Source organism: Drosophila teissieri, chromosome 3R, assembly GCF_016746235.2.
Source record: "Drosophila teissieri strain GT53w chromosome 3R, Prin_Dtei_1.1, whole genome shotgun sequence".
In the NCBI taxonomy this organism is placed as follows: domain Eukaryota; kingdom Metazoa; phylum Arthropoda; class Insecta; order Diptera; family Drosophilidae; genus Drosophila; species Drosophila teissieri.
Genome location: NC_053032.1, coordinates 7,914,248 through 7,942,168, shown reverse-complemented (window position 1 = coordinate 7,942,168; position 27,921 = coordinate 7,914,248). Strand labels below are relative to the sequence as shown.

The 27,921-nt window shown below is 42.3% G+C and overlaps 8 protein-coding genes across 35 annotated transcripts; 7 read left to right on the top strand and 1 right to left on the bottom strand.

Annotated features, from left to right (window-relative positions):
- Window positions 1-100: 100 nt before the first annotated feature.
- LOC122619687 (modifier of mdg4-like) lies at window positions 101-27,667 on the bottom strand. 26 transcript variants are annotated; one of them, XM_043796762.1, is made up of 6 exons: window positions 27,528-27,667; window positions 27,009-27,266; window positions 26,790-26,929; window positions 25,245-26,112; window positions 403-478; window positions 101-332 (listed from the first exon to the last, which is right to left on the bottom strand). In XM_043796762.1, exons 2-6 carry the CDS (start codon window positions 27,220-27,222, stop codon window positions 116-118), a joined length of 1,515 nt encoding a protein of 504 aa, XP_043652697.1. In that variant the 5' UTR covers window positions 27,223-27,266; window positions 27,528-27,667; the 3' UTR covers window positions 101-115. The 26 variants fall into 26 exon arrangements, with proteins under 26 accessions (XP_043652697.1, XP_043652704.1, XP_043652699.1 ...); XM_043796764.1 differs by lacking the exons at window positions 101-332; window positions 403-478 and adding exons at window positions 973-1,012; window positions 1,540-1,786; XM_043796761.1 differs by lacking the exons at window positions 101-332; window positions 403-478 and adding exons at window positions 3,567-3,825; window positions 4,469-4,584.
- Window positions 9,816-11,437, top strand: LOC122621895 (modifier of mdg4). The gene is made up of 4 exons (XM_043799912.1): window positions 9,816-9,846; window positions 10,323-10,346; window positions 10,532-10,696; window positions 10,764-11,437. Exons 1-4 carry the CDS (start codon window positions 9,816-9,818, stop codon window positions 11,234-11,236), a joined length of 693 nt encoding a protein of 230 aa, XP_043655847.1. The 3' UTR covers window positions 11,237-11,437.
- LOC122619693 lies at window positions 11,547-12,317 on the top strand. Its single transcript, XM_043796777.1, has 2 exons — window positions 11,547-11,755; window positions 11,813-12,317. The coding sequence occupies exons 1-2, from the start codon at window positions 11,575-11,577 to the stop codon at window positions 11,971-11,973; spliced, it is 342 nt and encodes a 113-aa protein (XP_043652712.1). The 5' UTR covers window positions 11,547-11,574; the 3' UTR covers window positions 11,974-12,317.
- LOC122619691 lies at window positions 15,731-16,417 on the top strand. Its single transcript, XM_043796774.1, has 2 exons — window positions 15,731-16,067; window positions 16,122-16,417. The coding sequence occupies exons 1-2, from the start codon at window positions 15,986-15,988 to the stop codon at window positions 16,415-16,417; spliced, it is 378 nt and encodes a 125-aa protein (XP_043652709.1). The 5' UTR covers window positions 15,731-15,985.
- On the top strand, window positions 16,391-17,641 carry LOC122619694. 3 transcript variants are annotated; one of them, XM_043796780.1, is made up of 4 exons: window positions 16,391-16,456; window positions 16,565-16,639; window positions 17,114-17,349; window positions 17,505-17,641. In XM_043796780.1, exons 2-3 carry the CDS (start codon window positions 16,624-16,626, stop codon window positions 17,344-17,346), a joined length of 249 nt encoding a protein of 82 aa, XP_043652715.1. In that variant the 5' UTR covers window positions 16,391-16,456; window positions 16,565-16,623; the 3' UTR covers window positions 17,347-17,349; window positions 17,505-17,641. The 3 variants fall into 3 exon arrangements, with proteins under 3 accessions (XP_043652715.1, XP_043652714.1, XP_043652713.1); XM_043796779.1 differs by lacking the exons at window positions 16,391-16,456; window positions 16,565-16,639 and adding an exon at window positions 16,761-16,895; XM_043796778.1 differs by lacking the exons at window positions 16,391-16,456; window positions 16,565-16,639 and having other exon boundaries at window positions 17,062-17,349.
- LOC122619695 lies at window positions 16,569-16,946 on the top strand. The gene has a single exon (XM_043796781.1). The coding sequence runs from the start codon at window positions 16,624-16,626 to the stop codon at window positions 16,834-16,836; it is 213 nt and encodes a 70-aa protein (XP_043652716.1). The 5' UTR covers window positions 16,569-16,623; the 3' UTR covers window positions 16,837-16,946.
- Window positions 17,626-18,515, top strand: LOC122619692. Its single transcript, XM_043796776.1, has 2 exons — window positions 17,626-17,826; window positions 18,145-18,515. Exons 1-2 carry the CDS (start codon window positions 17,766-17,768, stop codon window positions 18,453-18,455), a joined length of 372 nt encoding a protein of 123 aa, XP_043652711.1. The 5' UTR covers window positions 17,626-17,765; the 3' UTR covers window positions 18,456-18,515.
- Window positions 18,503-20,527, top strand: LOC122619690. The gene is made up of 2 exons (XM_043796773.1): window positions 18,503-19,555; window positions 19,687-20,527. Exon 1 carries the CDS (start codon window positions 18,644-18,646, stop codon window positions 19,097-19,099), a length of 456 nt encoding a protein of 151 aa, XP_043652708.1. The 5' UTR covers window positions 18,503-18,643; the 3' UTR covers window positions 19,100-19,555; window positions 19,687-20,527.
- Window positions 27,668-27,921: the final 254 nt, after the last annotated feature.

Below are 27,921 nucleotides of genomic sequence, written 5' to 3'. Positions count from 1 at the left end.
GGAGGTAAGTCTCTTATACACCTTATATACCTTCATGAATAGGGTATAAATAATCTATAATTCTAGATGGGTAAATTAAACTGTTTTCGAATCGAAATGGCGCGGGATTTTATGTCTAATGCTCGGGATCCTTAGTCTTAGGGCTTGAAGTCAGTGGTTTCTCCTTTATATCAGCTTTGGGCTGGTTGAGTGTGTCGTGGTTATGTTGCTGGTTCTTGATGATCAGCTCCCCAGTCACCGAGCAAGTTATAATTCGAGCAGCGCAGCGCATGTAACGATTTCGTGCACAAAGCCAATAAGTTTTGGAACCCCGCGAATTATTGCGATAATACCTTTAATGGTAAAATTGTACAAGCAGGTAATGGAATTATTCTTATTGAATTAACAATACGAAAGACTTACTCGTAGCCGCCCATCAGCAGCTTGGGCTTTCCTTTTGTGCCCTTTACTATCATTATCCCTCGCTTGCGTATTATATCTGTAAGTAAAAGATCACACGAGGGTTAGGTATAGGCTTACATATTTAATGGTATTAAAATATCCTACATTTTTTACGCGCACTTTCATTTATTTATTTCTTATTTAGCTCTTACTTAATTAATCTAATATTTAAAATCCAATTAAGAGAATATATCCAGAGCCCAAACTAGTGGTAAAATTCCACTGAAAAGTAACATTCCATTGCCATTTTGTCAAGCATCTCCTAAGGTTTAACTTGATTAAATAATAATTTATTTTATAAAAATGCTTTAAGATTTATTCAACAGGTATGTTAATGTATGTTTCTTAAGTCACAGATGTGAGTGCTTCGCATATTTCAGTCGGTACACCTCCTGGCCATTCTTCAGCACATGGGTGGTGGCCCTGACCTTGCAGTTCGAACTTCGATATCTGGCACAACGCCAGTTGATGCTGCTCTTCAGTTTCCGATCCATGACAAACTCATGTCTGTCGATTACCAGCTTACGCTTTTTCTTCCGGGTGCAACTAAAGCTGGCCAAATGTGCCGTGCCTGAAAAGGAAAGCATACAGTGTTAGTTATATACACACAAAATGTAAAAAGAGAAATAAAAATATTCTAAAAGAGGCTTTGATTAGGTTTAATTTTTACATAAGTCTTCTTCTTAATAATTATATACGACGATTCAAATTATTGACCGGGTTTTTCAGGGTTCAGGGTTTTTCTTAGGGTCATTAGTCGACTAAGTCAAACGTAATAAAAAGTTTCTTTCGTATAAATGCCGAATGTGGCAATCAAATTTATATACTCAGTTTTAAATTATTTTCTTATGTGTACGTTTATGGCATATAAGTCCATAAAATGATTTAATTTTCTTTTTCATTTTAATGACAGCGGTAACTATCAAGGTATTTTCTTAAGTCCATAAAGGAGTAAATCAAAACAAATAAATGTTTGCAGGAACTACGAATATGGAATGCAAAGCACAGCTCTAAGGTATAGGTTTAAATTAGGATACATCAGCATGACAAAATCAATATTGTTTGGAATTCACAATGATATAATATATAGTTATTCACACATTATTCAATAGCAGCTTCATGTACTGCCTTCGTTCCTGGCCAGTTGGTGAATGATTGTGACTTCTGAAGTGCACTATTTCTTCATTTAGCATATGCAGCCGACCATGGCACTTGCTTTGGGTGGTGTACTGGGTGCAGCGCCAGTAGGTTTTCCCTTTTATGCACTTCTCTCGGACGTAGGAGAACTTTTTGTGCATCAGCAGGACGTGACCCTTTTGACTGACAACGTACTCCAATGTGTTTTCTATAAAGAAACGAAACGTTAAATGTTAGAATGGGATTCCTAATTTACACATAAACAATTGGAGATGAGGGGCAAATAAAGAAGTTTGGTCAAGCAACGTATTTTCTTTCCATTTATTATGAATGAATGATCCACTTTTGCTTGTCTCTAAAGTACACCTAATGCCAACTACAGTCTCTCTAGACGTCGTGAGTAAGGTCATTGAGCTCCTCCTCGTGGAGATCGAAGCTGACGCCGCCAGCTCCCTCCATCTCGCAGTCCAATTTGGTGGCCATTTGGTGCGGTTCCCGAAGCGTCTGCGCCTTGCTAGAGCTGTACTTGTTCCGTTTGAGCTCCGCGTGCAGGTGCTCCGCCTTGTTGATGATGAACTTGGGCGGCGTCTCCTTTAACATGGTGATGCGTGCAGGACACTTAAGCTTTTTGGTGGCCATCGAGCTGCAGCGCCACAGGATCTTCTTTTTGTTCTCGCTCATGATCAGAAAGCGAATGCCATTTGCCATAATGGCGGGGCGACCGCGCAGCGATTGCGTAAAGAAAACCAGCACATCTTCCGGATTGGGTACCTCGTCGTTGGCCAGAACAACTGCAATAAAGGAAGAAAAGATTAGGTATGGTCGAAAGTGCTGGCTAATACAACTATACATTCAAGAAATTGGACAATTATGTAGGTGTCTCATAGGTTTCGTCTCGTTTTATTAACATGTTTTTGAGAAAGACTCTTAAATTACATATCGAACATGTGCGCCATGCTCTGCGGAAGACTCCTCACGTTGGACACCACAGGAGTCTTTATTCTGGGCCCTACTCCCGTGCCAGGCTTTTCTTTGCGCTTCGGTCGCATGTGGCAGTGGTCATGGATCTGCCGGAAATCGTTGCTGTTTGTTTTGCTCATGCAAATAAGCACTGGGCACTTGGTATGGCGATAATACCAATGACAGCGCCAGTACAGATTGGTGCGGTTTATATTGTTGCGGAAGAACTTCATCCCATCGAGCCAGAGAAGCTGCCCGCCACGCTTGGACACGGAAAACTGGATCAGCGGATTGTTGCCGCGGTACTGTCCATGTCCGTAGTCAAATTCTGGAAGAACACCGAATGCAGAAGAAGTACTTTAGTAACTTGTTCTAATTTCTTAAACGTAGTTAAATTGGATTAGACTGATACATAAAGGTATTAAAAAACATTTGACATTGCTTCGCTTTAATACACATATTTTACAGGCTTATGGACTAGGTGCTAAGCAGTATCTAATCGCGGCTAGAAGTCTCGGTTTCTTTGTTTCGATTTTATTTCAAGGAGTGGCGGCGGCTCGCGACTAAGAGGAGGAGGTACACGAGTTTCAAGCTCCGGATCCGGATCAGCTTCATTATCCATCTCAGCCTCTGGGTCCGCTTGTGCCTCATCTTCAGCGCTTTCCGGTAACTTTGTTTCTGAGCCAGGCAGTGGCTTGATCTCAATGTCGTTGCTTTCCGTGTGCTGGTGCTGGTGACACAGTCGTAGGATGAGGGTGGACTCGTCATGGATGGCGATGGCAGGACAACGCTCCTTGTAATAGTTCCGGCATTTCCAGTACTGCAGATGACCACGCTTTTTGTTTCGAAAGAAGCGGAAGCCATTGATTACCAGCAACTTGCCACCGTTCTTCTTGGAGTCCGCGAAGTCAATGTGAAAGGCTGTGGATGAAACAGAAAGTATGGATTAGTTTGAGAATTTGTATACAAGTGCTACGTCAAAGGCGAAGGTACATCCTTATGAAAAAATATGTAGTTCATCTTAAATGTTGTTTAAAATGTAAAGCAGTCATTTATTTAAGAGTGAATTGTTAAATGGCTAGCGGTTTTGACAGTGTGCACTTAAATGTAAGCCTTGGACGAATCCAGAGATAACGCCTTCTTCTCCCTTTTTATGAGAACAGGCAGGTTCAGGTTGTTGCTAGGGAATTTCCGGCTGTGATCATGCTCGTAGGGGCATTTGATGATTCGCTCTTGTGCGTTTTTGTCAAGCGCGGTCACGACACGAGCTCTGCAGACCGTCACATCCTGTTGGTGGTACAAGGAAATAGGTTGTTACTTCTTCACTCTTATTTAAACAAAAGAGAACGCTGTAGTCGAGTTCCCCGACTATCTGATACCCGTTACTCAGCTAGTGGAAGTGCGAAGGAGAAATTTCAAGACTGACCGTTTTTGGCGGTTTGGGGTCGTTAGGATGGGCGTGGCAAAAACGATTTTTGGAAAATCGAGAGCAATTTATAAGACTTACAAAAATGTGAAAACTGAAGATGGCGAGATCGACTCGGCTATTGATCCTGATCAAGAATATATATACTTTATATGGTCGGAAACGCTTTCTTCTGCCTGTTACATACTTTTCAACGAATCTAGTATACCCTTTTACTCAATGGGTGACGGGTAAAAAAATCTTTAAAATAATAGTACAAAACAGTAAGTAACAAGGAATTTCTGTGCTATCTCCAATTCCCTTTTTTTGAAAATCCATCCATCAATTATAAACTCTTATTTCTTTGACTATGCATTTGAAATATATTTTTACAAAAAAAAAATTGGAAATTCCTTGCATAGACATTAAAACATACAAAAATGATTCGCAAACTCTAACTAATGGCTTTCTGGTAAACGAAACCTATATTCCATAATTTTAGCAAAGACTCATAGCTTAACTTACCTTTTTCGAGCATATCCAGTAGGTACGAGAGGCGGAACATCGGTTCTTAACAAACTTCTCATTCTGAAACAGCAACACGGTTCTTCCCCGCTGCCCAGTGCCGAAGACAGCCAGTTCTAAAAGGATTGAAACAGATAATTAGATATTGCGAAAAACAAAAACTTGGAAATGTTTTAGAAAGGCATTTCTGGGTAACTACTACATAATCTAGCTTTCAAACGAGGAAGTGTATGTTTATTGGAAATATAGTAATGTGAACATGTCTACAAATGGTTGTGCACGCCTGAAATGGCTACATAAGTGGGCTTGGTTTTGTGGGTAATCATGTAAACGTTGCAGTTTAATCGCTTTTTGGCGCACCACCAATATATGATATCGTTGTAGTTGGCCCGTCGATCATAGCGATATCCGTCGTAGAGCAGAACATCGCCGCTCTTGGTCCGATCATACCGAATGCGATCCCAGTCGTCCAGGGTGCGGACGCACTTCTGTTCGGATGCCAGCCCACAGCGGACATTTTGTGGACGTGTACCCTGAGTTTTGGGTAAGAAGCTTTCGTTTCCAAAGTCAGCCAGGTTACTCGGATCAAGCTCACCCAAACCTGAAAAGAAAAACCATGTTAAGGTGTGAACGCAAAAAGCTATATATTCTAAGTTTAAAAGAAAAACCACACCGCACTGCGGAATAAGAATTTATAAAAAGATATATATTTAAATAAAGTAAAATAAAACAAGAGACTTATATTTGCCATACATTCACACATATAAATAAGTTCAGTTTTAAACAAATTCATTGGAACACTCACCTGAGCTTAATAAAGACTATCTTCTGCAATATAATCCTAAAACTGACAAATTGAATGATGTTATTGCACATAACTGAAATTCGGTTTACTATTCTTTTATATACAAATGGGTGCTTTATTTCTATAGCTATGTATGTGGCCCAATTCAGCCCGCTGAATGCTCTTTATCTAAGGATGATTGTGCACCCCGCTGACGGCGTAGCGGGATTGGCCATTCGGCAAGATGTGAGTGATGACGCGGGACCGGCATTGTTTGCGCCATTTGCTGCACTTCCAGTAGACCTTGTCCTTGTAGGCGGCGTTCCGCAGGTAACGATGCTCTCCACAGTGTAAAACACCATTCCCGGCCGGAGTACGAACATAGTGCACGTCCTCCATAGATTTGGACAAACGAACGCGCTTCATCAGCGGGTGTTGATCGGATTTTACGAGCGGAACAGTTATTACATCGAATGTCACTAAAACAACAAAAAAAATATGTAGAATTAGTAAAAAGTAACGCAATCAAATATTTCACATACAGATATTTTTTTAAAATCATATAGTACATTTCTGCTTAAATACATAAGACAAACAGTTTATTTTAGATTCTCATATAAATAGTCTACTCCTAGATCGCAAGATATGGCTAGATTTTGAGTCTCGGTTCATTGCAGGTTGTTAAGGTCCTCGATGCTTAAGTTGAGTGTCCTTAGCTCTAGTGTTAAATCCTCGTCACCCTCCTCCTTTATGAAGCCAGTGGATACAGCCTTTCCCGACTTGTTTCGCGGTTTTCCCATGATGTTTGCAACCGAAAGACGTTTTTTTCGCTCCGTGTTAAGGCAGGTGTGATGGCACGATTCCAGTACTATTTTGTGCACACCTTCAACCACATTGGTGACCACTCGAGCATTGCATTTAGTGCTGCCCTGAAATAAAGATAGAAACTAGCTGATTTCTGTCTGAAACTGTCATAAAGACCATAACTAAATAGCAAGTACAACTTAGCAACTTAGCAAGAAGCTTTCTGTGTGGTTATCCTAAGGGTTACATAAATGTTGTCTTACCTTCTTTGAGCATATCCAGTAGGTCTTCAGGTTACTGCGACGATTTCGAACGTAGTTATGACCATTAAAAGCCAACAGTTTGCAACCGCGCTGTCCCCGAATAAAGGTGAGTAGGCTATGCTTGATGGCGCCCTTCATGTCATCCAGATCGTCGAACACTGTAAGATAACAAATTACCTTTAAGTAAGCTTAAATGCAAAAAGTACAATTATGGAGACTGTTGAAGTGTGAATTCTATAAAATACGGTTTTGATTTTTTTAGATTTATATTCTATAATAAATAGGCTATAAATTGATTCTATACAATGAGCCTAAGTTGGCTGGTTTTTATATGTTTCCTTAATAGGGCGGATGGTTATGTTGGCCGCATTTTATGGTCACATCGTGGTCTTGCCCGGTGACCACGCGGGCCTTGCATTTGTGAGCACCAGCTCGAGCGCAAGACCAATAAGTTTTTAGTCCCGATGTCTTGTTTCGAGTGAAGGTGAACTCTCCAATCTTCAGTTTTCGGCTCCCTCGAAAGCCGGTGATGTACGAGTAGTACGCAACGGAATCTGAGAATAGAAAGTAGACACACTTGGTTAGTACAAACGAGTGAAAAAGTAGGAATCAGATCTAAAGCTAGAGGGCAAAGAGACGCTTGGAAAACCAGAAACTTAGCTAACTTGAACTTTATTGAGTCAGACGAGTGTTGAGGTGATGCAATATTTTACACTTGGACTTAAGACTAGAGCGCTATGTCGTTGTTGGCGGTGCTGGAGTGGCGGGCGTTTCAAGGGGGTCCTGGCGACGCTCCGCCCGGGCCGCCGCCTCTGCTTCCGCCCGCTGACGCTTTAGAGAGCCGTACTTTCGCGCCTTGGTGATAACTTCGTGGTTGTGCTCGCTGTTCAGGATGGTGAGTGTATCCAATTTGGTTTTAAGCCGCGCACGACATCGCAACACTGCAAACTAAAAGGAGAACCACAATGAATACATTGACTGATGTAGTTTTGTCTTGTATTGTTAAAAGAATGCAGTTTATTTGTGAAATATTATATTTAATCGGATGTTTTTTTAGGTTTTTTTTCAATAGAGTTCAATTTGGCCATCTTTGATGTCAGCTGACATCTGTCGAGTGCTTTATGTTTAGTTTGGTTTAACAATTCATGATGAATAGCTTAAAAGCTAAGCAGCGATACTAAATCGTTAAATTTTATTTCGAAAACCAGAGGTTGTTTGTGAAAGTGCACCGTTGGCTTCGCCCGTTTTATGGTGCTCATAATCGGCCATCATTTCAGACTGTGCGCTATACTATCGACAAGTATTCGCACCCAATTCACTCTTTTGGACCTCCGGCCACCGACTAGACTTCGCAGAGTGCGCACTAAAGAAAATATTGTACGAGCTATTCCGACATAGGGCCCCAGATACTTGAAAAAGTTGTCGAGAATCGGACTTCCAGGATGCAGTTTCAAAAACTCCGAAGTTATATTCCATCATTAATGCCATCGAATAATCTTTATCAAATAACGAAAAAACTGCCCTCTACAGCCACCTTGTGCATTTTCTTTTTCATTTTAAAAACATAAACCTCCTTAAAAAACACCTTTAATATATAATAAAGCTTCCAAAAAAGAAGCCTGTGCGAAAATAACCAACAATTTATTACAGTTTCTTAGAATTAGTAGAATTATTACTCGGAAAAGTAGGCTTCAATAATGTTCATCTCAACCAACTGGCCTAGTAATTATCTGTTTTTCGCATTATATAGAAGAATTTAAAGCTAAATACTAAGACGCCTAAAACGTATTTTACGAATGTATATCTCAGATTATACACTTACCTGGCTGCAGCGCCAATACGTGACGTCGTCCCGGCAGATGTGACGATTAAAGGTGTGCTGCTTGAGCATGATCTGCTTGGTGCCGTACTTGCTGACAATGAAGAAGGGGGAGTTGCTGTTGACAACTCCAGCAGACGAGGCGTTGGCCAACTGCATGGTGGCCTCGCCCACATCCACGCTGATCTGGTAGTCGAATTTGGCTACAACAAGAAGAGTTTTCCGCGTTAGTTATGCTTGCTGTTTGGATTAGGGAAATTTTAGTTCAGAAGAGGAAATAAAACACTTGGGATTGATTTAATGGATTTCGGTATATTGTACATCGTGGGTTTGGCCTATGACTACATACACATCCTACATCCTACAAGCACTGCAGACAGTGCTGGGCGTGCTCATGATGCCTGGTGAGTCGAGGTCGTCGGCTCAGCTCCACGAGGACATAGTAGGACGGGCAGTTCCTGGTCAAGCAATGGAAGTAGGTTCGGTACTGCATGGCGCGGGTTTTCTTGTAGGATTTCCCGCTGACCATCAGGAATTCGCCCTGAGCGGTGCGTTTTAAGCGGACGCCCTTGTTCTGGTCTTTTGCTGGAGAAGATGAAGGATGGTACGATGATGAAATGACGGTTGCCACATGAGTGCTTAATGTCTATAATGCAATTGTCTATATTTTTATGTGAAAATGACAATGTTTCGGGTTTGTGTAAATTCTTTTAATATTGCGGATAAAAGGCATCCTTGGGCATTAGTTTAGCGGGCACCTTGCCCCCCAAAAACCGAGGCGGATGGTTGTGGGCATTCTTCCCCAGCTTGATCCCTCCGTCGAACTTGGTTATGGCCCTCGCGGAGCACTTGTTCTCGTTCAGACGCTTGCCATTTCCGTCGGAACAGATCCAATTGACCGTGGCCCGGAAACTGGCCTCCTTCTTGTACATATATCCATTGAATACCAGGTTAAAGCCCTGTTTCTGGTTTTTCAGGAAGAAGTACTCATGTTTATCGATCCACTGGCCACGCGGAATATCCCCGATGAACTGACCTGTAATGGAGGATCCAAGGAAACTGGCTTTATTACCCGGGTGGCTTGAAAATTAAATGTATAGCCCACAGAAAAACACATGGAAGTTTGGGGTGCTGAGTAAACTATTTATTGCAGGCAATTCCCGATACACTCTACTATTTATAGCCGCTTATTTATATCACTTGTGGGAGTTTTTAGCTACTTCCAAGACGATTTATAGTCTACTATTCTAGTATTTGGCTACCGATCCTTTTTGTGGTCAAGAAGGGTTCATTGGCAGCGAGGTGGACTCACATGGGAACTCACCTGGAATCGGAGAAAAACCATCTTGCCTTCCCATATTAGTAGTTTACCTTATATTCAAGTATAACATCCATTTGGCACTTTTTTTTGGAGGAATTCCTTTTTGAGACACCAACAACAACAAAGATGACAATCGCTACACACACACAGACGCGCATACAACCGCACAATCACTCACTCGCTGCATTTTTGCAGGACAATTGACAGTCCACCATCTCCGGACATTTATTACCATGCTGTAATTAGCCATATTTAATACCGTGCACCGTTTACTAACTGTAGAAGAACAATTTGTTTGCCAAAAAACACAAACGGAGCGAACACAGCACGGCGAAAAAAGAAGAACTACAACAAAAATGGCGTGTCAACAGCAGCAGAAGCAGTGCTGTTAGCGGAAGCAATCGGTTATCGGCTGTTAACTGTCTTTAAATCGTAACGGATTTTATTTTACATAGCTCTAAACAAAGATGTACAAGTAGCTAATCAATGTTGTTTTATTTCACTGATATTCTTGATATTTTTTTCATTCTTTCAGAGGTATTTCTTTATACTTTATTTAACAGAACTTTTCAGATATAAACAAGCTATGATTATATCTGAAAAGTTCTGTTAAGCAAATATATTAATGTTAGCTTACAGCTCAACAATCGATGATGTGCCAAGGCATCCATCTAACGCTATAACGCTACTATTTTAAGAATAACCTTTCATATTTAACCTTTCACGCTTTTTTCTGCAAAACTCTTCGACTGATGAATAAATACAGGTGATTTATTCAACTGCACATGCCAAATAGTAAATCACTAACCAGTGTTAGGTGCCAAACATCGATAACATAGTAAGAATTTATCCCAGCTCTAAAGTACAGTGCTCTTCTTCTTTAAACCGTGTTTTTCGTGCATTAAATATTTTATTTTATATATTTGTACATTACTCCCAGCTTGAAAACCAATAAAATACACAAGAACCAGCTAAAGACCCTCCTCAGTTGTTTTATTTTAATTTTTTCGCCCGAAAAGCCCAATCTTACACAGATGTTCTAACCTGTTGCGTTTGATTCTCCAATTGACAGCCGCCACATCCTCATCTGCAACTAAGATTCCACCACGTAAACGCGGCAGACCGAAAACCAAGGTTGAGGATCAGACGCCAAAGCCAAAGCTCCTGGAAAAACTACAGGCGGCGACCCTGAATGAGGAGGCAAGCGAACCTGCGGTGTACGCCTCCACAACGAAAGGTTAGTCCGAATCCTGACTAGAATCTTGCTCACAGATAACCAAGCTACTTCCACGCTCCATTCGCAGGCGGTGTCAAGCTAATCTTCAATGGCCACCTGTTTAAGTTTTCGTTCCGCAAGGCGGACTACTCCGTGTTTCAGTGCTGCTACCGTGAGCACGGAGAGGAGTGCAAGGTGCGGGTGGTATGCGACCAGAAAAGGGTGTTTCCTTACGAGGGCGAGCACGTGCACTTTATGCAGGCCAGCGACAAAAGTTGCCTGCCCTCTCAGTTCATGCCGGGCGAATCGGGTGTCATATCCACGCTGTCGCCCAGCAAGGATACCAAGGTGGAACTGCTGATCAAAAACACCACCAAGCTCGAGGATGCCGGCGACAAGGAGGATGAAGATTTCGAGGAGTTTGAGATTCAGGAGATCGACGAGATTGAATTGGACGAACCGGAGAAGACCCCCGCCAAGGAGGAGGAAGTGGATCCAAATGATTTCCGTGAAAAAATCAAGCGACGACTTCAAAAGGCACTGCAGAACAAGAAGAAGTGACACAGAATATGCCTTAGAACTTCAAATTATACTTTTTACTATATTAACTTAACTATGATCAAGAAGGCTCAAAAAGCCCAACAGTACAATTTCAGATCTGCCTAAGAGCTTGACATTATACTTTCTATATTCAATCGGGTTTTAAATACCCCTAATAATTCTAAATAATTAAGTTTTTCGTAATAAAACGATGTCAATAAATCAGACCTTAAAACATTTCACTAGCTAGTAAGCTCTAACTTAATACGTAAATTTACTCAAAACCCATTTTAAATGATAAGTAACACACTTTTTCCTGCCTTTCAGTTACACAACACGTCCGCAACTGTGGTCCACAGATGTTCCTGATCAGCCGCAAGGGCGGCACTCTGTTGACCATTAACAACTTTGTATACCGCTCCAATCTAAAGTTTTTCGGCAAAAGCAATAATATCCTGTACTGGGAGTGCGTTCAAAACCGATCGGTTAAATGCCGCAGCCGATTAAAGACCATCGGAGATGATCTCTATGTGACCAATGGTTCGTAAAGTGTAAGCAAAGGCCTTATACCAAATAATGACTTCTTTCCATATTCAGATGTGCACAATCATATGGGCGACAACAAGCGTATTGAGGCGGCTAAGGCGGCTGGGATGCTGATCCACAAGAAGCTGAGTTCCCTCACAGCCGCTGATAAAATCCAGGGTTCCTGGAAAATAGATACCGAGGGCAACCCAGACCATCTGCCCAAGATTTAACCGCTCCCTAGACATTCCCAACCCATCGTCCGAGTTCAGTTAGGGCTAAGCTAATGTATTCTACTATTGTTCTTGAAAGTATATCATTGATTTAGACTGAGTGTCCCGAGCCTAGTTAGAATGGGTAAGTAGCCTGTTCATCTGGGATCTCAAAATATCATTTTTGTAATTCTTAAAGTCCCGGGTCATATTATTTATTCTGTTCTCATTGCTTAGACGCTTTTGACCACGGCACTGACTTAAACAATGGCTTGTGTTACGTACAAAATATGAACTTTTAATAAAATCAGATGAACATCTAAACGAAATGCAATTATATGATCTCGTCATAAGATAGCTGAGATTCCTTGCTGCATCTCTAATTAGAAAATCTTTCAAAGTAGTGCAATCCGTACTAAATAGTTTGTGTTTATTTTGTGCGCTTAAGAGATCTTATCCCATTTTTTTTGCAAGATTTTCAAATCAATCCATTTTTTGCACGACTACTTTGATATTTCACTTTGTCTTAAGTTATTATGTTTTAATTTAGAAACTGTCTGACTTTTTCAAGAAATCCATATAAACTATATGCTAATTTTGGTGTATTTCTAACAACTTATAATTTTTTTCGTGTAGCTGTTAAGTTATGAAGCCTTGTATATAACCTATGCATTGCTACAGTTGGAATGTTCTTGATATTGAGAACAGGACTATGTTTAGTCCTAATCTGTAGTGGCCCAAGGCAACTTTAGACTTTCTAGCTTAGCCCTGACATTTTTATGGTTGTGCGATGAGCACGTGCTGCGGTATTTCACCTCGGAGTCCACCATGAATGTGGAGGCTCGGGCCTTGCAGCCCTTGTGATGATACATACAGCGCCAGGATCCGATTAGGTTGTCCTTGCCCAAAATGCGGTGGACGATATAGTGCTCGTTGGCAATGATTAGCCTCGGCCGTCGATGAGCAGCAAGATTAAACTCCGCGGGCCCGTCAAACTGCAACAGCTTTTTTGAATAACGCCTGCGATCTGAAACAAAAAACATCAAGTCAGAAAATTGTCTTGGTAATGTGCACAAATTATTGTGTAGCTAGTGTAAATAGCTAAAACAGTATAGTAGAGTAAATGTTTCTATTATCTTTATTTTGGTTTGTAAATTGCTTAAGCTAATCAGAACCTATAAAATTTTGCACTTAGCTTAAGTTTAGGTGGGTCGATTTGCAGTATGCAATCTTTGGAATATTTTAAGGACTTTCTAGTAGCTTTCAATTCAACCGTGATGTTATTCTATATTTCGGAAGTTTAAACCATATGACACAGGTCGTTATTCCTACTACGTTAGACAAACAAGCTATATGTTGTCCTTAAAATTCTGCAGACTCCTTGCCCACTAAAAATCGCTCACCTTAGGTACACTCTACATCGACATTAGTTCAACAGATTATTAAAACCACAGAATTTAGTGAGCCCACACCCGACGGGGCTAGTAATCTTTGCTGATAAAGACGGCACCGTGGGCCTGGTGCTGTTGCATCAGTGCCATCATCTGCGGCGTCTGCACGTGTGGCAGAGAGATGGGCATCGCCAATGACATGGAGACGGGCACAGGTACCGTCACCGGCATGCCGAGGTGGGTGGGAGCTGTGGCATATGTTGGCGGAGGCATCTGCGAAACTTGGGTCATCATCTCCATTGCAGGAATGGACGTCGCCGAGGTGACCATAGCATTAGGGTTGGGTGGTGAATTTTTAACCGCAGGCACAGTGCCGTTGGCCTTAGCCTGGCAGTAAAGTTGACACAGGGGCAGCAGCTCCTTGTGCCGCCTCTTGATATGGCTGAGAAAGTTTCCCGTGGACTTGGTGGTGCCGGAGATTAGTCCGTGACATGTTGTGCAGGTGGCCTGGATAGCTCCTGGCGTCTTCTGGTTCGGCTGGATGTTCTTGTAGAACTTACCATCCAGTATCTTGGGCAGGGTAAAGGGTTTTCGGAACGATTCCTCGTCGCTTAAATAGGTGACGGCCAAGGCGGCCACAGCAGCATCCGTTGACTGGCCAGGCGTCGGTGAAGGCTCCATTTTGATCTTAACTGTAAAATGAAAATATTAGCAGATTAGTTGAGAATTCAGTAGGCTAGCAAACTATAGTAGGCACAGAACGAGAACACGCATAACTACATATTGTGTGCACATTTAATTTAATTTATTTAGGTTAAGGTAGAGCTGAAATCTATGAGTAAATTATATTAACTGCTGGTCGTTCAGAGCCTACTGCAGCTCCGGGAATTCGTCCAGCAAGTCAGTCGTGAGATCCATCGAGTTGACTTCCGGACCGTGAGTGTGCGGAGCCCCAGCGATGCGCAGGGTGACATCTTGCACTTTGGAGGTCACCAAGGTGGCTCGGCAGCTGTGTTTTACGTAGCGTGAGCAACGCCAAAAGACATTCTTCAGGCTTTGGCGATTCACAACATACCGGTAGCCCTCGTAGACCAGCATTACCCTGCCTCGCTGAGTCGTGGTGTACTGGATGCTGGCGCTGGTGGTTTTGCCCTCGAAGAGCGCCTTTAGCGACTGGATGACACCTGGAAAGGGGATAAAGGCGGTTCACAGACATTAGTTGAGGTTATTTTGGGAGCTCTAGAAGAGAGAACTAGCTACTGCACAAGAGGTTTAGTGGGAAGTTCTATTACAGGCATTTATTTCGGTTTACGAATGCAAAAATCAATTTAAACTAGTTCCCCTCCTTGACCACCATAAGTTTAAGCGTAGACAGCTTGTGGTTAATGAACTCCTGTACTGCGAATGGGGTCAGCTGGTTGCCGCGCAGGGCAAAAACTTTGCACACATGGGCTGGAAAGATGGGATACAGCACAGGTTAGTAAGACTCTTCGTGCAACGGACGTAGCCTCCATTATGTACTTATGATGTCTTGGAGCAGGTCCTTGTCCGTGCCCTCCTCCTGTTGGGCAATGCGCACCAGCTTATCTTTACCAATCACCAGATCCATTACGCGGCACGTATATATCATCGGCATGGGAATATATGCCTTAGCAAGAGCCACCTTGGACACAAAGACCCGGCTGCCATCGAATAAAGGGATAGCATCAGCATCTTTAGGGGACTTCTGCACGCTATCTGTTGCTGGTTTCCTTGGATGATCCGTGGGCTGCGGGATGGCAGGGCCATCTGGAACGGTACATGGGTGCATGGGTACATGGTTACAACACATAGTCTTGGGAGGTCAAAAGAAAACATAAACAAAATAAAACACAGATAATGCGGTTTTCGTTATACGGAGCTTTTATTTCATTTTGATTAAGAAACAGTCGCCTACACTTTCAGAGCAATTCTGGAGTGCAAGGATCCAAAGCAGCTATCCCATTATCTATCACATTCATTGCCCAATTTCACATATTAAAACACAAATTATTTATTAAAACTAAGTCCACGCGAGTCACAAAAAGACAAGGAAATGGCAGCAATCAGGCCAGGGCTGCACTCGATGCACAGTGAATCCTCTTTAAGCCAAAGGCTAAATAAATAGAACTCACAAAGCCCACGTACCCCTTCATATGTTTACTAAATTATAGCAAAAATGGTGTATTCGGTTACAGCTGGTTATAACAAAATATGCCATACAGCTCGTTTCATATTAGTAAAGTAAAGGGATTTCCTTATTTCCATTTGTTCATAAAATGTTCAGTATTTTTGCTTATTTCTGTAGCTACTGTACTGCCAAACATTGCAGCCCTGAGTTCAAACGCTTGATCTGGCAACTCTATAAAAATGTCGCCTACAGTTGTGAAAAAATAAAGTGAATTCTGAAAATGGTTGTTCATTTACTAAACAAAAGGTGAAATTAAAATTTGTAATGGCCCGGAAAAAGTGAATAGTGTTGGTGGAGACCCAGCTGTGAATGAAAATCCCGCTTTCCTAAGAAGGGAGCCCATGCCGAGTAATGAAGATGAATAAATGCCAACGACGCCTCGAATTTCAAGCAATTGTGTACAAATGTTAAAACGAGATTTCAAAGCGACGCAATGCGCGCAATGTTAATAAAGTATAGAAACGACAGTGGAGCAGGCATATATTACTTGGCGGATCATCGTGGGCAATCAATCAGTCAGAGCGCTCTAATCAATACCCGTTCCTCCCATTCCAACTTGTGTCTTGCAGAACAGGAAGATGACTACAAGGTGCACCTGCCGCTCCTGGTGGCAAGGAAAAAGAAGACTCCCGGCGGCTCACGCAAGCAGAACTTTGACCACCTGGAGGTGAGCTTCACCAGAAGCAACCGGGGTAACAACCTGCTGACCATCGACGGGAAACCCTTCACCCTCAATCGCCGGATCAAGGATGTCTGCTACTGGGAGTGCGTCAAGCTGCGCTGCAAGTACATCAAGTGCTCCGCCCGCGTGGTGACCAAATCCAATCGGATCTCGGCACTGCGCGGGCTCCACAACCATCCCTAAGTTACAAACTACCTGTGCCATCTCATTAATCAAATAAAGGTGCTTACGCTGAACAAGTTTATATCCTCCGCCTCTCCTGTCGTTGTTGATTCTGTGTTCTTGCGCAACTGAGGAGGCCTTCTGACTAATCCTTTTCAATTCTTGCAGCATGCTACCAACTGGTGCCCAATCGCCGCGGTGGAAAGAACCTCATCTTCCAGGGGCACATGTACTCCGTGGAACGTAAGTACCGAAATAGCATCAACTGGGTGTGTTCCAAGAACAGTAACAGCGTGCTCCGCTGCCCGGCGAGGTGCGTCACAAATCGGGAAGGTGTCAACGGCATTAAGCTGAGCCACCGCCGCCACAATCATCCGGCAGATTCCTTTAAGCCACACAAGCGCTGTCGAAAGCGTCACGGGAAACGCAACAGCAAGTAACCATGTTCCAGGCGACTTCCAGCAAAGCATGCAGCTTTCAAACCAGGATTTGCAAAATTGTTAGTTACACTAAATGGCTTAAATATAAATGTATTCTCATCGGTGTCAAATTGTTAATTTTGGTGAAATGGAAGCACTGTTCATTTGGTTTAGGACTTTCACATATCCGAATCGCCTAACTAATACTTACCAGCATGTTACCCATAAACTAATGCTAATTTGATGTTGTAGTTAATATCCATGCGACTTATGACTTACTATGCAAATCTCTTAACAGATTTTCGGCATCGTAGTGTTTGCCGACGGAACGGATTTACGATAATCGATGGATACCGCTTCGTGATCGGCACTACAAATCTGCGTCGCACCTATTTGAAGTGCGCCAACTTTCGCAGCAACTGCCGGGCCCGGGCCATAGTAAATAGGGACACGAACAAAGTGCGGATGAGGCATGAGGGCCACAATCACAGCCGTAAGGATGCGGTGAGCGGACGTAGCTCTAAGAAGTAGCAGGTACCAAGCTGTCTAGAGGAATAAACATGAAGCTTCCATTTAAAAATGTTTGACTGCTTTTCACTACCAACAAAATAACCATAATAACCTTACATCCTCACATATAAATTGAAAGACCTGACCAGGATGTAACTAAACTCGAAAATTATTTGCAGATAACTCGAAGCTAGCCCAGTATGTGCGCTCCAACCGAGGAACCGATCTTGTTTACCACGAAGGAAACACATACACACCCAACGAAAAGCTGAGGGAGGGACAAAAGAGTCGGGACTGGAAGTGCTCAATGTACCACAAGGCCAAGTGCCGGGCTCGCCTGGTTACTCGCATCACCGGTGGAGGGGATATTATTCACGTGACCAGCAACCTGCATACACACCCCACAATGTACACCACGCAGAAAATTGACAGTCGCGTGGATGACCAGAAACTGTGCCTCGAGAGGAATCCACTCTGCGTTAACACACGATCGATTAAAATGTAGAGCATGACTTAGGATTAGCATGATCTGCAAATTAAATAACTTTTTGGTGAACAGTTTTATGAGTTATGCATGAGTATCACTGCAAAAAGCTAGTTTTGAACCTAATGTGCCAGCCCTAATCACATATCCAAACCTAAGGATATTATTCTCGAACGAATTTTAGTATTAAAATGTATTAAAAAAATACTTCCAAAATACTTTAAAAAGTATTTAAGTAATTTTATTTATTTATATTAGACATATTTCTTTATGTTGGTTTATTGTTGCACTTTACTTCGGATTTTATAACTAATTCTAAACCGTTTCTTTTACAGTACATCTTTCGACATTGCGTCATCTCCCAGTGGAGGCTATATTTGATGCGGACGGCAAACAGATGGACTTTATCCCCAACATTCGAGTCATCCGAAGTCAGCGGAAGACAATAAAGCTGATGTTTAAAAAGTATGCCTACTCGAAGACCAACAACCACGAAGCCACGACTTACTGGCACTGTCGTAGCCGCCGCAATGGAAATCCTGCATGCAAAGCTCGGTTTTCAACCAAGAAGCTCAGGAACGGGCGCTACAAAGTATATCTGACCCAGCCGGAGCACAATCATCCTCCGAAAAAGCGTCACCTATAATCAGAATATTCATATTTTAAGATGAGAGAAATATAAAAGAGCCATGATTTGGCAAAATAACTTGCACTGACTCTGAATCTGTATTTATAGCGAATAGCCCAGCAGTTGACTAGTTACTAATTACAATTGTACACTCTCCATCCACAGAAAGCAGCGTGGCGATCTACTCGGCAACTTCCCGGGGAAGAATGCAACTGATTTACGGTGGACAGCCATTCATCTTCGAGAAGACCTTGAAACTGTCTTCGGGAGAGGAGAAGCGCTTCTGGCGCTGCAACCAATGGTGGAACCAAAAGTGTCGGTCCCGTGTCTTTACCATCAACGATGTTGTCTGTCCGCTTAACCGATTCCACACGCACGAGGAGATTGTGCGCCGAAAGAAGCGAGTGCGCCGCGTGCCACCGGTGGAGACGATTGCCAAGGTGGTTGCTACAACCCCGAGGCAACCGCAGCCGCAACAGCCAACCCAGCAACAACAAGAGATTCAGATGACCAGCGATGCAATTGCTGGAGCAATACTGGACGACGAATCCCCAGCCACAATCGATGTCAGCGAGCTGGGGATGCACCTGAAATACGAAGAAATCGTAGCGGATGTCACGGGAATTGTGGGAGCCACGCGAGTGGTCAGCCGCAGGAAGTGAAGATTGCTTTTTTTTCTGACGAAATATCGCAGGGTCATTTTCCTTCTTTATCAAAACTCATGCTTTGAGTTTTCATTTTTGAACTTGCCACGTCGAAACCCAAAAGCCAGACAGTTTTGATGAATTTAAAAAGGCTAAATACAACTACTAGCCAATATTAACATTTTTATTATTATTTAGGAACATATATTTAAACCTTTTTTACTAAGTGTGAAGAAACCTATTCCAAAGTTTCCTCCCTTTAATTCTAAAATTTTATAAATTGCGTCATGATTTCTTATGACATTTTTGACACTTCTAGATTACATTCTGTTCCTTCTGTTATGCCTTTATTTAAACAAAATTGACTTAGCTTACTTCCATAATTATTAATACAAAACTGCGTTTTAGGAGACGGACAAGCTAGCACTTATGATTCAGCTTATAAACAATTTATTATGTGTACATTTAATAAAAGTAAGCCCCAAACAATGCAATTGAATCGTTGTAGAACCTTCGAACATTCTCCACATCCCTCTTGAGATAACTACTTCTAGCGAAATGACTATTTACTAACGCATCGGGTCACATATTTATTATCTTTTAAGGTGACGTTCCCCAGTTCTACTTCACTAAGGGTCAGCGTGAGTCTGTCAAACTGAACTACAACGGTCATAGTTACGTAAAGTTTATGGAGAATGGCCGCGGCACTAAGTGGATCTGTGCCACCCGCTCCACTACAAAGTGCCGTGCTCGCATCCGCACCACAAAAAACAACCGCCTGGAAGTACTGCATGCGTCCCACAATCACGACCTTCCACCGCAGAAGAAGGATCGCGGTCGAATTCGCCAAAGGATGAGATCCAAAAAGTAATTGAGAGTGTGACTGAATATAGCAAACCTCGAACAGGGAGGTTTTTCCTTACTATGCAACTCTTTTTCGGTCAATTTCAAAGGTTTAAAATAGATATATATTATATTGAAAGTCATTGATAGCACTGATACTGAACCCTGAAAGCTTCCTTTAAAATCGCTTGACTTGAAACCATATGGTCTTCTAATTCTAAGCTGTCAACCAATTCGCTATCATAAATTTGTCTTGGGTTGGAGGCCAATCTAATGTAACCTTATTCCTCTCCATTGACCATGCTCAAAGCTTGACGTGGTGTGGTAGAGCACAGACTCTTAGATGATCTTCCTATCTCGAAATATGCAAGGGAATAATAACTTACATGATCCAAATTTAATAAAATAATTCGGCAAAACGAGGGCGCAAAAAGTTTAGTTTACCAATAAAACATTTTATTTTTTTATGCTTAAGTTTCCTACTGTAAAATACAAAAGTAAATTTTAATTTTCGGTAGGGGACAATCAAAGCCGAATTTGCAGAAATCAAAATAATAAAGGTCCTTTTTAATCTTGGCCATTAAATTTGAACTTACATCTTGACTCAGTCGATCGCATTTTGTGGGTATAATCTTTTTCCTCAATTCATTGAAGAGTGAAGTTCCTCGAAGCAGGGCTCACACATCCAGTTGCTTCCAGGACATGTGTTGCACAGTGTGTTGATCCTCCTCAGGCCTGTCCGGTTCTTTTTGAGGCAATTTACGCATTTTCCCTTCATACGAGGCAATCCCACATGCACAAAGTTGTGCTGGTTGGTCGAGGTGCGGATGATGTTGTCCGGATTTTTCAGATTTAGCCTTCCAGCGGGCTCCAGTTTTATGACTGTGCTTAGTACTTTTTCATCCCGCACCAGCCGCACTTTTGTAATCTGTGCTATTTGTCGTACAGCTTTAGATATTGAACCTGAAAAATAAGAGGAGGAAATATGTATAAAATGGTAATGATTCAATAACGAATATGGGGTATTCGAATAAAAATTTAAATAAAATTTTTGCTTAAATCATATAATTAGTTCTTGGTCTTCACTAATTTGTACAGTTTTTTGTTTATTTATGAATTTAACTTTAAGTGAAATTAAGCAAATGAAATATACAAATTGGGAAATTTATACAAAGTTACAATTTAATTTTACACATTCAAACCGTATGTTTTCCTAACTGAACTTCAGTCTTTCCCACGGTACACAAAATGTCACATTTAAATTGAAATATAAAAATCGTTTAGATTAAAATAATATATTAAACTATTAAACTATCCACCACTCTGGGGACAAATGTCTTTAGACGTTCTGGTGGCTTGTGATTGTGAAATCCTCGGATTGATTTTATTGACTTTATGTGGGTGGTCAGCGCCGAAGTGCAGTGTAACTTTTTGTACATGGAGCATCGCCAGAAGGCGACATATTTCTCGGCATTCCTAGAGTAACAGCTGAAAGTGAATCCCTCATGGACTAGTTTTCCTCTATCGTCGTAGGTAAGAACTGAAAGAAAGGGATTGAATTAGTCAATGGAGACAGGAACTACGCATATTCTTCAATTCTTTGCCTCCTAATTAGATCAGAACGAGGAACGGTTACTTTCTTGAGTTCAGATCTTTATTTCACATGATCATATAGCCGTCAAGGGAATGGTGCAATTGGGTTTGCAAAGAATATATGTACTTAAAAACACCTTCATTGGCTAATCGAAATTTAGGGGCTTACAACTATATTCACAATCTCATTCATTGTACTTCAAATTATACTCGATTCATTAGTTTGCGACACTTCAAAATGCACATCCGGGTAACTGGGATGAAAATATCGAAATAAGTGTACATAGTCCACTCCCTAGATATGTACTTTCTATAGCTGTTACTTAGTAACTACATTGCACTGCCAGGACCAGTTGAATAGAGATGACCGATGGCCAAACTATTCGTGCATAAGCATCATGGAGGCGTGCATCAGTTCTTGATCTGTCAGCTGCAATGTGGCCGCATCGGTAGTCAACTGGTGTTCATCGATAAACTCCTGCTTCTGCTCCTGAAGCTGCAGCTGTGTGAAGCTGTGCGTTCTGGAGAGCTTTCTTCCAGTGCTGACCGCTGCCATTTTATTTCGCTGAATGATCTTGTCAATCTTCTCCGTGTGCGGCTGGTGGTTATGAAGTCCACCGGTTACACTCTTAAGGCGTCCGTTTTCCAGGACGCAGCGAGATCGACAGCGCATTTCATGCACTTTTTTTGAGTAGTTATGGCAGCGCCAATACTGTTTGTTGCTTTTGCGGCTGTGGCAGTTGTACATGTATCCATTTAACACTAGGCACGGCGTCGACCAGGGGCTCTCTATGAAAACTAGCTCATCATCTGAAAAGAAGAAGTTTTTAGGGTTAGTAAAGTAGTCAATATTTGAGATACAAGTTAATAACAATGGGGCAATCCAGTCCAAAATGAGCACCATACTTTGTTTTGGTCTCAGTTTATTAGGAGCTAAATATGAAATACGTTTACAGAAGTCAGAAAAGTTTCTTATACTACTTTCGAGGAGTCGGGTCGATTTCTTTGGACAATATGGCCTTGAGCCATGTGGAATTGTAAATGGTTGCTTGACTAAGTTATATTTTGTCATATTTATAAAAATGTATAATTAAATTATTAGGGAACTGGAAGGTCTTTGGTTTCCTTGGTAACCTAGAATGTCGTTTGCGTGTTATTTATAAAGAATAAACCAACACGATGCCAGCTATAGCTTTTCTAATCCTGACAAATCCCTTCCAACTTATTGACTTTATTTGTTTAAAAACTCCCAAGAGAAATCGACGCCTTCCGAAGTTCGAGACGAATAATTAGCTTAGGTGCTAGCTGATAATTCCTAGGGGTGGTCTGCCTTCAGCAGGGATCGATGCTTGGCCTCCTCTGTCCGCCACCTGCCCACCCGTTGCCGTTCACGGTCTCGCTCCGCGGAATGCTGCTCCTCCTCATCCATCTCCTCCTCAGCGGCGTCCACAAGGGCCTGCATCTCGATCTCGGTGGCCTCGGCGGCCGGCAGGAACAACTTGCAGTCCTTGCCGTCTTTGGCGGTCACAATGATATTGCTGCTGCCCAGATACTGTGAGATCTTGGGGTTCGACGTGCAAATCTCGATGTACTCCTCCAGTTCCTGCTCCACTTTATACAGTTGTCGCTGGCCAATCCTCGACGCATGGGACTCGTGATTGTGCTGCCGCCGGGCGTCGATGAAGTGTCCGTCGCGGGTGATGACCACCGCCTTGCAGCGGAGCTTGAGCACATCCGCACAGCGCCAGGTCGTCTGTCCATTGGCCTGGGTGAGCTTCTTGTTGTAGATGTAGTTCCGGAACACCAGCTGGGCGTTCTTCTTCTGGCTGCGAATGAAACTGATCTCCGTATCTGCAGGAGCCCGAGGGAAACCGAAGCAAAGGGGCGACAAGAAGGCGAGGAATTTGGTTTAGTGGGCATATATAGTAGAGCCAATGGCTAGTACCTATTCTAGTAAATATTCGTACATATATGGCTTAAGCGCTAAGTTAGGATCGGCGAAATAAAACAACTTTTAGTTTAGACTTTGGCTTTAAGCAGTTTATTTGCACTCGGTGAACTGAAGAACGCGTCGTTACTGTGGTATAAAACTTACCAAATTGCGGCGGTATTGCATTTTACAACTTACGGTAGCATTTCCTTCCGAATTATCATCGCTTTAGTTTTTAATGAGCATTATCACAGATTATCAGAAGTACACAGAGGCATTGCCTGTTACGAGCCCCACCACTTGAATTATTTAGCCAACGCCGCACCACGCACGCTGGCACAAGCAGGAAATTAATTTGTGGACAAATAGGCCTTGCAAAACGCATGCAATCAAATAACAAAACAAGTTCGCTTGCATTATTTTATGATTTTGCACGGCGTTGCCACATTACTGAACAGCCAGGGCTGCATATTCAATTAGGGCTGCCGTAAGTGGCAACGCCGCCCTCAATCTCCAGGAAATGGCAACTCTACATATATCAAAATTTTCTTTTTCTCTATAGCAAAATAATATAAATATCGAGTAACTATCTAGGAACATATGACTAAGTATTACTATTCAGAGTGCACACAAAAGTTGAATTACCGTAACTCGTTCTTTCTCACTTATGCACGATTAAATTAGTAAAGTCTAATCTACTCTAAAAACTTGAAATCGCCAGACGCTTATGAAAACATCGTAAATTGGTTCAAAGAAATATCTAGTATACGGAGCAAAAATAAAAGGCAGTTACAATACAATTTTCCACTAAATGAAATACCACAAACACGATTTCAGCTACATAAAAAACAGTACATAAAAACAAAAAAAAAAAGGGCAAAAAAAAAAACATAAAAACAGTGCACGAAAATTAAAACGGGGCCAAATTAGAATAGATGTCTACATATGAGTATGCTTAACAGACCTTTTTCTATTTTACTTGTCCACTGTTCATTTTGAACCGATAGAGATTAAGAACAAATTATAAGTACGAATAGAATTTGAAGACTCGGCAATTAATGCCGTTGCTGGATTTGCATTAGCAAGCTTTTACGTTGCTTGAACAAATCCAGACAACATCTTTAGGTACAATTGGGATAACTACCATAACAACGAACCCCAGTAACCTTAGCATCACCAGAACATCGTTATTGAAACCGAAGTGTGCATGTTTAAATAATAACCCTCTGATCATGTAAGATTGCTTACATCAATTTAAAATTGCAAATACCTGAAAATTTTGGAAAAATATATGGTGGTTTAAGTGTGCTGGTATTACCTTGAGTAGTTGCAGCTTTTCACGGGTTCAGCTCCATGGTATGACATCGGATCCGTCCTAGCAGGTTATTAAAATGTCAGCACTCTACTTACCTTTTAACTGAATGAATGTAAGAACGCGCGATCTGCGTCCAGCATTTAGTAAATATGCATTAGACAGCAAAGATCTGCCTAGTGCTCCTTATCGATTTCAAATAGAACACAGGCTGGCAAACTACTTATTAAGTATGAGTCAGTCAGTGAAGTATAGCTTAACTTTGTTTAAAACAAAATTAAGCGCACTTTGCCGGACTTTAAAAGGACATCATCCGTTTGCGAAGCCAATAGGTTTGGAATGTGTTTAAGGTTAAAATGAAAATGTGACCCTTGAATTAGGAATCTTTTTTAACGTGTTTGCATTTCGCAAGCGGACTTCATGACCCTTGAATAGTTCTTATATCTATTGGCCTTTGACCATGTATGCTGGGGAATTCAACCAACCTTGAGCCTCTGTGTTGCCCTGATCCGCGCTGGTGTCGACAAACGATGATTCACTGTAGTTCTGGGATTGTTGCTTAACCACTGCCTTGGAAGTGGTCGCCGTCACTCCGCCACCGCTCGTATTTGCCGCAGTCTGGTTGCCCGCATCCTCGTTCTCCGTGAAGTAACTGTCGTCGTAGCGCATGTCTCCGTAAGTATCGTCCTCCACATAGGTGCCCTCCCCATCACCGGCGGCATCGCCATGGTCCTCAGAGTAGTCAGGTTCAGATTTCGTGGGTAATTCCATGGGGAGATCAATGTATTCGGCTTCCTCCTGCTGTTGACGAACCTGCTGCGGCGATTGCTGGTGGAGCTTTGTTTCTGCCGCAGAGACCACAGATGTTTGTACGGTGATCTGTTGCGGCACCAGTTGGGTAGTTGTCGTGGTTCCAGTTTCCGTGGTCGAGTCGAGAGGGTCCATCACATTTGCGGAGGTGCTTGTCTTAGAGCGCTTTACGCCGCCGCTCGAGGAGGCGGACGCCAGTGAGGAGCGCTGGGCGGAGCGTTTGTTTGTCGACACCAGCGTTGCCGTCGTCGTGGTTCCCGTCTGCAGCTGCTGCGTTTGGATCTGCTGCGCCGCCTGCTGTTGTTGCGTCTGCTGCTGTTGTACAATGGTGGCTTGGGGTGCGGCCGTGGTCTGGATAACGATCTGGGTTGTGCCCCCCTTGCTGTCGTCGCCCAGGCCGTCGTCCACGGTCTCGATCTTATAGCGGGCGGATGCGCGCGGCTGCTGGCGCTGCACCCGCTGAGCCGGTATTTGCTGTTGTTGTACATGAGGTGCTGCTGGCGGCGGGCTAGATTCCTGCGGCGGCTGAGGCGCAGGATCGTTCTATAAAAAATATTCATTATTTAATTATTGCATTTTTTTTAATAGAAATATTCCGATAATAGGGAATTTGAAATCGATAAAATATACATACATTTATCCTATCTAACTAACTAGAAATCTGGCCATTCACTTCTTTTAAATATTGTTAATAATTAATTGATTGGACAAATAAAAAATATTTTTTAGTTCTAATTCCCGTTTCATTTAGTACAGCTGCACTAAAATTAATTATGAAAAAAATATTGCAAATACATTCATTTTAGTCGGGAAGATAAAAGCTTTTTCCCAATTAGTTAAACAGTTAAAAAGACAATCGTCAAAAGACTTGAATTGCAATAGTTGCTTTTTTATATCCGCTACAAATTAATGTTTATGCTTTGGTATCGAATTCGCTGCGAAACAAAAACAACCACACAATTGGCCGCTGCCGTGCGAGCCAGAGCGGGACAAATGCTGGGCGCATAGCCCCTCCAGTTGTCTCTCTCTGGCACGCGTTTCGTTTGCGAGAAAGTTCTCGGTACAGTCAAACCATGCTCTTATACAGACGCCAGCGCGTGTGTATGTATTGGGCGCGAAAGGCGATGTGCTGGTTGCGTTGTTGTTGTTTGGCTTTGCTGTTCCCCCGATTCGATATACCAGTATCCCAGTATGTCACATATAAGCACACATATACTTACATCCGTTAGCCCCTTGATTTGCAGCGATTCCGCGGTGCTTATAAACGCGGGCAGGGCGTCCTGCTTCACGTTGACCTCGCCGCAGTACATGAATTGGATGAGGTCCTTCAGCGCCGAGTGGCTGACGTTGTTCAGGAATACTGCAAGAATTGCGAAGAGAGTGTAGGGTCAGAAAAGGCCGCCATCATATAGAGTTAGATATCAGAGGTGCAAACTCACCGATAGCGTGGGTGTTCGACGGCATCTGAGTGAACATCTTGCGGAAGAAGGGCGAGCAGACGGATAACACCAATCGATGGGCCTTTACTATTTGGCCCTCGGCGGCCAGGGAGACGTCCACCAGGTCGCCGCGGCATAGCGACTCGTGAAAGCCGGCCGACAAATTCGTGTTGAAGTTGTTCCAGCACAAGCTGAATTGCTCGTCGTCCGCCATCTTGGACGAAAATCAATACTTTTCTGTATCTATGAGTTTGTTGGCTGCAGGCGAAAAAGTGCAATGCGCGATCAATAATCAATGTTGCAACTAACTACAACTTTGTTTACAACAGCCAGGAGCGAGTGCCGAAAAATGGCAATAGCACACACAAAATAAAATGCACCGCAGACAAAAAAAACAGGGAAATTTCTCGCGTCTGTGTGCGTATGAGTGTGTTTGTGTGCGTGCCTGTGTAAATGGCATTCATTTCACTAATTGACCGCAAACTGCTGTGTATATTCACTTGAAACACTGTTACTCACCTCTTAGTTAAATATTTTTCCAATAAAATAACTATTTAATGACAGAATTGGAATTCTTTTATTCTCGCGCGGGCGACGCGCAGAACGCGTCCGATTTCTTCGACGTGAAAATTAAAAGTGTTACCAGGCGGCTGGATTACTGGCGATGGCAAAGTATAAAAGTATCAATGTATCGATAGCTTAAATAATGGATATCGTTATATTTTTCTGAGTATTGATAGTTGATGAATTATGATATTTTCTGAAAAAAATTTATTTGGGAATAATATATAATCGCTATAGTCGAATTCACGACTATGAGAAAACTACTTCCATATGAACCAATATTTTACAAATGTTGTTGGACTTTAGTTTATGGGGGTGTGGCACGCTTCAATATAATAATTCGAAGAGA